General features: G+C 41.3%; 1 protein-coding gene across 1 annotated transcript in view; it reads left to right on the top strand.

Moving 5' to 3' along the window:
• Nucleotides 1-551: 551 nt before the first annotated feature.
• Nucleotides 552-9,909, top strand: part of csf2rb (colony stimulating factor 2 receptor subunit beta) — a gene marked incomplete in the record, with an annotated part of 13,976 nt that continues 4,618 nt past the window's right edge. Inside the window, 8 exon segments of the mRNA XM_034200010.1 lie at nt 552-867; nt 1,785-1,902; nt 4,098-4,267; nt 4,742-4,896; nt 5,311-5,455; nt 7,813-7,945; nt 8,038-8,192; nt 9,815-9,909. Coding sequence (XP_034055901.1) covers nt 768-867; nt 1,785-1,902; nt 4,098-4,267; nt 4,742-4,896; nt 5,311-5,455; nt 7,813-7,945; nt 8,038-8,192; nt 9,815-9,909 — 1,071 coding nt within the window.

Raw genomic sequence — 9,909 nt, 5'->3', positions numbered from 1 at the left:
TGGGGCCGTCACAGCTATCATTAAATGGACATACAAAATTGTATTTTAAAAACAAATGCTTTGAATTTATATAACTATTTTCAGAAGTCGATACAAAATCTTCAGCAAGATGGAATTACATTCAGAAACGACATGGTTGTGTAAGTTTTGGATAAAAACTAAAGATACAACAAAAAAGCAATACATTTGGAAATGTAACTAAAATACAAGTGGGAATAACATTTGCAGATAATGACACTTTAAAAACAAAAATAAATCTATAAATGACTTACAAGTCAATTACATTTGGGCAAAACTGAATAACTCCTTCCCCAAACAGGGTAAACTTTTATTTTCTAAGAGGTGTGGTTTTAAAGATTGAAGCGTAGTGCAAGCTGTAAATACGTATTTGTTTACATACACAGTATTGTAGGGCAGAGTGGTAAAACCGCTCATCTGAGTCAACAGTGTTTGATATCTTATTTATTGATAGTCCCCAGTGACAGCATGTGTGTGTGTGTTTTAATCACATGTGAGAGGGAGATAAGAGGTTGGCGGATGTGTGGTGACTTCCCACAACAAGCAGACGTTTAAAGCAGAAGTGATCGCTGCTGGTGCGGTCGTGACTCATTTCTTCATTATTTCGAGTAAATGAACTAATTCTCTCTTTCTCTGACTCTGACTGTGTCCGTACAATCAGACTTCGGGACGATGTGAACACGCAGAGTGAAGTTTACAGATACAGACCTCAGACAAAAAGAGGCTCCTGGCTGTGTGTGTGCCCAGGAATGATGCCTCTTTACTGGGTAGTGCTTTGGTCAACGCTCCCTCCTCTGGTTCTCTGCTGTGCTCCAGACTGCTGTTCTGTACACGAGAGCAGCAGCAACGGTAAGTCTCTTCACATGGCATATTCACAATTGTTTTGGAATGAAATACTCAAAACTGTCTCATTTTTAATATTTCTGATTCTTATTTATTTATTTATTATTTATTTATTTGTCTGTTTGTTTGTTTGTTTATTTATTTAGTTATTTATTTATTCATTTATTTATTAACTGGATCGTTGCTCAGCTATGCTCCTTTGTTATGTTTGTGTGATACATCAAGTAAATAAAAGTGATGTTCTCAAATGTAACCGATTGACTTCAGTTCAGATTGGGGTTGTTTGTACTTCGTAAGAGTACTGTGTCTACTGTATATTTCTACTCCACCACATTTCATAGGGGAATTTTGTACTTTTAAATGTATCTGACAGAAAGCTGATAAATAATGTGCATATAATAAAAGTGATTCCCCCTACCCTACATGCTAGAAGCCTTTGAAATGTGATTAATTGTTCACTTAATAAACAGTAATACTGAGTCTTAAATGTGTTCTTTATGGAAAGTTACACTGTGAAGTCAACTTCTCCATCATCCAAGTAAAGCAGACTGCCTTAAATGTTATTGCTTTTCTCCAAAACATATTTCATCAAATTGTTTTCATTTAAAAATAGGTAGTGTCCATTTTTCTCAATGGTTTAAGGACAGAAACATCTTTATAGGTTTGACGTTTTGCACCAGAAATGCTATAAACACACATTAAGAAATGAATTGTCCTATAATATACACACTTATAGTACCTTTACACTTCTACATGTAGTATTTTGAACGTAGGGCTTAGTGTACCTTGTTTTTGTACCTTGTTGTACAACTTCCTATTCTTGAAACTGGTCACTGCTTGCAGTACATTCAGCACAACACAACAGCAAAGAAAATACATTCAGCAAAGTAATCAACAAACAACACTTCCTTTTCTCCACCCAGTGTCTCCGCTGCTGAAATCCTTACAGTGCCACAACGACTACAAGTCCCATGTCCTCTGCAGCTGGAGGGAGCACAGAAACACAACCCTGACGCTCTGGTTCAAGACAGAAGACAACAGGTGAGGGCAAAAGATCAGGGGAGAAAACAGGATGCTTGAGGGCCGGCTCGTTGTGAAGACAAGATGTTGGAATAGCTAGCATTTAGCAACCAGATGTTGTGTGTTAGGCTGCTGTCGAAGGGAAGGAAGGGATGACTGAAAAAGAATGAAGTAAGGAGGCATGTCGGTCAAAGGGAACATGGGAGGGAGCGATTAACGTTTGAAGGAATGTAGGGAAAGAAGGGATGAAGGGTCCTAGGGATGTAGGAAGGAAGGGATAAATGGATAGGTAAGGAAGGATGGAGGTCGAAGGGGTGTAGGAAAGGATAAATCAAATAAGGGATGTAGTAAGGGAAGTATGAGAGTCGAAGGGTGGGAGGGTCAGAGCGATGAACGCTTGAAGGGATGTGGGAAGAAAGGGGGGGATAAACAAAGGAAGCTGGGATGAACCGATGTAGGAAGTGAAGGATCAAGGGACGAGTGAATGTAGGAAGCAAAGGATGAAGGGACGAGTGAAGGTAGGAAGCAAAGGATGAAGGGACGAGTGAAGGTAAGAAGCAAAGGATGAAGGGACGAGTGAAGGTAGGAAGCAAAGGATCAAGGGACGAGTGAATGTAGGAAGCAAAGGATCAAGGGACGAGTGAATGTAGGAAGCAAAGGATGAAAGGACGAGTGAAGGTAGGAAGCAAAGGATGAAAGGACGAGTGAAGGTAGGAAGCAAAGGATGAAGGGACAAGTGAATGTAGGAAGCAAAGGATGAAGGGACGAGTGAAGGTAGGAAGCAAAGGATGAAAGGACGAGTGAAGGTAGGAAGCAAAGGATGAAGGGACGAGTGAATGTAGGAAGCAAAGGATCAAGGGACGAGTGAATGTAGGAAGCAAAGGATGAAGGGACGAGTGAAGGTAGGAAGCAAAGGATGAAGGGACGAGTGAAGGTAGGAAGCAAAGGATGAAGGGACGAGTGAAGGTAGGAAGCAAAGGATGAAAGGACGAGTGAAGGTAGGAAGCAAAGGATGAAGGGACGAGTGAAGGTAGGAAGCAAAGGATCAAGGGACGAGTGAATGTAGGAAGCAAAGGATGAAAGGACGAGTGAAGGTAGGAAGCAAAGGATGAAAGGACGAGTGAAGGTAGGAAGCAAAGGATGAAGGGACAAGTGAATGTAGGAAGCAAAGGATGAAGGGACGAGTGAAGGTAGGAAGCAAAGGATGAAAGGACGAGTGAAGGTAGGAAGCAAAGGATGAAGGGACGAGTGAATGTAGGAAGCAAAGGATCAAGGGACGAGTGAATGTAGGAAGCAAAGGATGAAAGGACGAGTGAAGGTAGGAAGCAAAGGATGAAGGGACGAGTGAATGTAGGAAGCAAAGGATCAAGGGACGAGTGAAGGTAGGAAGCAAAGGATGAAGGGACGAGTGAAGGTAGGAAGCAAAGGATGAAGGGACGAGTGAAGGTAGGAAGCAAAGGATGAAAGGACGAGTGAAGGTAGGAAGCAAAGGATGAAGGGACGAGTGAAGGTAGGAAGCGAAGGATGAAGGGACGAGTGAATGTAGGAAGCAAAGGATGAAGGGACGAGTGAAGGTAGGAAGCAAAGGATGAAGGGACGAGTGAAGGTAGGAAGTGAAGGATGAAGGGACGAATGAATGTAGGAAGCAAAGGATGAAGGGACGAGTGAAGGTAGGAAGCGAAGGATGAAGGGACGAGTGAATGTAGGAAGCAAAGGATGAAGGGACGAATGTAGGAAGCAAAGGATGAAGGGAGGAGTGAAGGTAGGAAGCGAAGGATGAATGGACGAATTAATGTAGGAAGCAAAGGATGAAGGGACGAGTGAAGATAGGAAGCGAAGGATGAAGGGACGAATGAATGTAGGAAGCGAAGGATGAAGGGACAAATGAATGTAGGAAGCAAAGGACGAAGCGACGAGTGAAGGTAGGAAGCAAAGGACGAAGGGACAAGTGAAGGTAGGAAGCGAACGAAGGGAACGAGGTAAGGATGAGGTATTCGGGAAAGGGATGAATGGGTGGGAACTGATGAGTCATGAAATGATGGATAAACAAGGCTGGATGTGTTGACCTGGTGTAAGTAGCTTAGCAGGTGATCTGAAGTGTGTTTGAGGTGTGGCCCTTCTCTCAAAACCCAAGTTAACTAATTGACATCATGAATGAGGAATATGTCGTTCTGGCATGTTCTCTGTCCCACAGCTCTGTGTTGATGTCCTTTCAGGGAGCAGTGTTTGCCTTGCGGTGCTGAAGATGGAAAAGAGCACAGGACTGTCCAGTGTCGATATGAAACCCGGACATTTTCCATCGGCATCAAACACACCGTCTTCTTCCTGGAGAACAACACACTCTGCTCGTCTGTCCCACACAAGCCTCTGGATCTTTCCCAGCACTGTACGTTTAGATAATGAACTGTGCTAATGAGCAAAAGAACATGTGTTATAAGAAATGTTTGAGCTAATTCATATCTATTAGTACATTACAAAATACAAAAATGTTTGATTTTATACATATTTTGGTTTTAGAATGGCCTTTTCGATGTTAGGAATCATTTAAGCTGGTCTTAGGTCACAACAGGCAGCTTTGACGTCCATCTTAATCTTTACGAGGCGCCTTGATTTTTGGAGTCAAGGCATGTTTATACTAAAGAACATTTGCTTTATGACTTGTCTAAGAATCAGTTAAATATGCAGACCAGAGGCAGGTTTGGCAAAGGAGATGGTGGCAAGCACTTGTATTGTTCATCTTCTGATTTCCTAGGCTATGCCCTTCAATAAACCTTCCAGCAACCTCTCTGTTTTCAAGTATTCTTGCTCGAATAATGATTTCCATTGTGGTCTCACTGCTATGTGTTTTTGTGTTGTACAGTGAGAGCCCGCCCACCAGTGAATCTATCCTCCCATGATGGAGGTGATGGAGGCCGGCGGCTCAGCTGGTCCAGCCCGTACCCCTCCTCTTCCTCTCTGAACAGAAACCTCACATATCAGCTCAGCTACAGGACACATGGACAGGACAACTGGACGGTTAGCATCAAATAATCTGCTGCCAGCTTTTACTAAATGTCTAGGTCATGAAAAGTCAATTACAACATCTGAAATTATATTTGTATATACATGCCACAGGAAATACCAGCTCAAGAAAATAAAAATGTCTCAATCAGTTGAGAGACAAATGCTAATATCAGTATGCTTATATGCTCACAATGACAACAGTACCATGCCGATGTATAGCGTTTGCAATGTTTACCACATTTTCTGCATTTCAACATGCTACATAATTGCTTAAAAACTAATAATTTTAGCTAGCTGCAATTCCTAATTTGTATAATTGTTTTACTTAGTTCCAATCCATTCATCACCATGCATTGAAACAGACACATAACAATCCATGTGAAACGTCATGTGACCTAGAGTTAACTCTCTTCTCATTCCCTACAGTGTGAGGATGTCACAAACACCAGTGTGAAACTGGAGAAGGGGCTTTTACTCCCGGGTCGCAGCTATGAAGCCCGGGTGAGGGTCCGGGCCAGCGTGGGCCAGTGGAGCGACTGGAGCCCTGTGGTGACCTGGCACTCTGAAACAGGTCAGACAAAAAAGCTTTAACGGTCCCCTATTATACTGTTTTTCATCAATATATTATAGGTCTCTCAGATATATACAAAACATGTCTCTGAAGGGTTTTGCTCCAAACACCAAACAGATCATTGCAGCATTACCCATAATCCCCTCTGTTTCAGCCCTGTTTCAAAAGTGCTGATTCTCTGTCTGTTACTTTAGATGAAAATCAGGAGCCCCTCCCCACGTCCCTCTGAGAGACATTTGGTTACAAAGAACTCAATGGTGCTCTAGGAGGAGATTCAGGTGATCAGGTGTGGGGGGGGGGTTACCTTGGTTGGTGATTGGCTAATGGTTACACAAGACAAAAAATCGTTATGACATCATAAAGTGGCCAAAATCTGATCAGCTCATTTTCAGACAGGTTTTTATAGAAATGGATCAGGACAAAAAGAGAGAGAATCTTCGTTCCTGAAACTTTCAGAATCTCTTTCCACAGAGGGGACACATGTTGATGTAGAAGAGACATGAAGAAGAGGGGACACATGTTGATGTAGAAGAGACATGAAGAAGAGGGGACACATGTTGATGTAGAAGAGACATGAAGAAGAGGGGACACATGTTGATGTAGAAGAGACATGAAGAAGAGGGGACACATGATGATGAAGAAGAGACATGAAGAAGAGGGAACACATGTTGATGTAGAAGAGACATGAAGAAGAGGGGACACATGTTGATGTAGAAGAGACATGAAGAAGAGGAGACACATGTTGATGTAGAAGAGACATGAAGAAGAGGGGACACATGTTGATGTAGAAGATACATGAAGAAGAGGGGACACATGTTGATGTAGAAGAGACATGAGAAGAGGGGACACATGTTGATGTAGAAGACACATGAAGAAGAGGGGACCACATGTTGATGTAGAAGAGACATGAAGAAGAGGGGACACATGTTGATGTAGAAGAGACATGAAGAAGAGGGGACACATGTTGATGTAGAGGAGACATGAAGAAGAGGGACACATGTTGATGTAGAAGACACATGAAGAAGAGGGGACACATGTTGATGTAGAAGAGACATGAAGAAGAGGGGACACATGTTGATGTAGAAGAGACATGAAGAAGAGGGAACACATGTTGATGTAGAAGAGACATGAAGAAGAGGGGACACATGTTGATGTAGAAGAGACATGAAGAAGAGGAGACACATGTTGATGTAGAAGAGACATGAAGAAGAGGGGACACATGTTGATGTAGAAGATACATGAAGAAGAGGAGACACATGTTGATGTTGAAGAGACATGAAGAAGAGGGGACACATGTTGATGTAGAAGATACATGAAGAAGAGGGGACACATGTTGATGTAGAAGAGACATGAAGAAGAGGGGACACATGTTGATGTAGAAGACACATGAAGAAGAGGGGACACATGTTGATGTAGAAGAGACATGAAGAAGAGGGGACACATGTTGATGTAGAAGAGACATGAAGAAGAGGGGACACATGTTGATGTAGAAGAGACATGAAGAAGAGGGGACACATGTTGATGTAGAAGATACATGAAGAAGAGAGGACACATGTTGATGTAGAAGATACATGAAGAAGAGGAGACACATGTTGATGTTGATGTAGAAGAGACATGAAGAAGAGGGGACACATGTTGATGTAGAAGAGACATGAAGAAGAGGGGACACATGTTGATGGAGAAGAGACATGAAGAAGAGGGGACACATGTTGATGTAGAAGAGACATGAAGAAGAGGGGACACATGTTGATGTAGAAAATACATGAAAAGGTGGATTTTGCATAATAGGTTACCTTTAAAACACCTAAAAAGTTATAGTTACAATCACGATTTTGAAGTACCTGAAGAACTTTGAGTTTTTCCATTTAATGCTACTTCCTACTCTGTTTCATTGAAAAGGGAAATAATTGATTTTAATCCTAACTTTTAACCTAAATGTTTGAAGTACAAAAAGGTACAAGTCTCCAATATATTAAACAAAGGGTTAGAAAAACATGTATAATTGGTGTTCAAGGACTTTGTGTAAAACAGCTAAATGCTAATGCAACAAAATGAACAATGTAATGTCACATTTATAATAATTTATCATAAATGGAAGCCATTTTTCTGCAGAATAAGTAACTATTGATACTTTAAGTACTTTTTAATACATTTGTACTTTTACTTCGAGTACTTTTAAAATAATGTAATGGGACTTTTAATGAAGTTAAGGATGTGAATAAATCTTCTATCTCTGACCTTTCTTCTATAAGAAACCCTGCTCTTTATCTCCTTTTCTCACATTTCTAATCTTCCTTCTCTGATGAAAAGTCTGGCGCTTGCAGCTGTTGTTATTAGTTCTTTTTCTCTGGGTTTAGACACTGGGCAGATTCCCAGCTTGCATTGTGTCCTGGATGGAGAGAGGGAGGTGACGTGCAGCTGGGAGGTGAGCAGGGACGTGGATCACTTCATCACCTACCAGCTGGTCCTTCCAAACAACCAGACGCCGCCGTAAGTGGACAAAACCACCTGGCTGGAAAATGCATCCGGTTATTTATCATCCTTTCATCCATCTCCCATCTCCTTGTAATCCGTGGCTTCAGGTCTGAGAGGCGCTGTGTGAACCTGACAGTGAGCTCGGACCCCGGTGGGGGGGTTGTGAGGTACAGCTGCTCCCTGACGGATGCAGACCCCAAACATCTGCTGGTAGAGCTCCAACCATCCCACCCTGCCAAGAGCTTTAACGTCTGCGAACACAGTGAGTGGACATCCAGAGGGCACAGCTAGAGTTAGTGGATTATGGAGGAGAGACCAATTAAAACACACACCATGGGGCGATGAAACTGCAGGGCGAGGAGCGGAGTAACTGTGATGTGATGGAGTGCCCCCACCTAGTGTTTCAATAACCTAACTGCAGGCCTGTACACTAATTACAAGGCAATAAGATACCATCACGTGGCTGGCTTTATATTGTTGTTGTTGTCATGTGACAAATTACACATAACACACAAAAAAGGTATTTTGATCGATTAAAACACTTTTCAAAACACAGATGTTCCTTAGCCCTCTAATTTGAACTGAATTACTCAAATTCAGAAGAGTCTTAAGTATAACTTATGACACAAAGAGACATGGGAGGTCTGGTACCTCTCCATTAAGGCATTTACACAGCAAACTTGCTGCTACATTTTTTCTGACAAACTTTAAAAATAATGTATCCTGGTAAACTTTACTTTGAAACTTATAAATATAACCCAAGCTAAAAATGTGTGTTCCTCTTCATCATAAACACAAGAACAAGAGAGAACACAATATAGCTCAGCCATAAAAAAATATTACCAGAATATTGTTTTCTAACTTGCCTATCGTGGCTCTGTGTTACTTATTCATGACCCAAGCTAACCAAACTGCTGGCATGTACACTAAATACAAGGCAATAAGATAAGATCAGGTCATATGACAAATCACACATACTGTAACACACTTGTAACAAACATTTAACAACAACACAAAAAAGGTCTTTTCATTGATAAAAAAAAAGCCAGTTCTCAAGCCAGTTTCTATAAATACAGATGTTCCTTATAATAGCCCTCTAATATGGGAAGCCCTCCCAAATTATTAAAAGACTCTTATGTAAAAATGACACGAGAGGTCTGCTACCTCTCCATTAAGCATTCACACAGCAAACTTACTGCTCAATTCTGAACCCTCTTAAACATTTTAAGGATGTAAAACGTTACGGTCTTTCTTGGCTTAAAATGTAATGTTTAATCAAGTAACAATTAGTCATCACGTACAGAGCATATGATACTACTAGTTCCTGAACCGTGTCCCTGTTATACAAGAGAGGGAGTTACACAGTCACAAGATGGAGGAATAGAAAGCAGTATTCAATGTTTAGTTCAGATTAGCTCCACGTCAGAAATGAGCATGCTTGTCATATGTCTCTCTCCATAGAGGCTGAATCAGCATGTTAATCACATAGCTATCATATGCCTCAAACAGTCCTGATGCTCTTCTAGGTAATCATACATCCTGTCATGTACACGGCTACGTAGGGCCTTTGTTATCATGTGGACTCTGATATTAGAAGTGTACATTCAGTATTTTCCCAACAAGCATGGTTTTTAAAAAAAAACTAATCTCAGGAAATTATGTTTTGCTGACAAACCTTTTTTTTGTTATAAATTATCCCAAAACAACTTTATTTAGAAACTTGGAAAGATAACAGGCAAAACATTTGTGTTCTTCTTGAGTCATAAACACAGGAGAGAAAACCATTTAGCTCAGCCATAAAACATTATTACCAGAATATTGTTTTCTAACTTGCCTCTCAGGGCTCTGCGTTACTTATTCATGACACAAGCTCTTGTTGTGCAGTTCGTCCCAAACCCCCGCAGCAGGTGAGTGTGAAGCCAAAAGACAGAAACTGGATGGTGGAGTGGACTCAACCAGCTTCAAAACTTGACCTGTAT

The sequence above is a fragment of the Gymnodraco acuticeps genome, unplaced genomic scaffold (genome assembly GCF_902827175.1).
Source record: "Gymnodraco acuticeps unplaced genomic scaffold, fGymAcu1.1, whole genome shotgun sequence".
Classification (NCBI taxonomy): Eukaryota; Metazoa; Chordata; class Actinopteri; order Perciformes; family Bathydraconidae; genus Gymnodraco; species Gymnodraco acuticeps.
The sequence above is the reverse complement of the archived record's forward strand: the minus strand, read 5'-3'. Positions and strand labels throughout refer to the sequence as shown.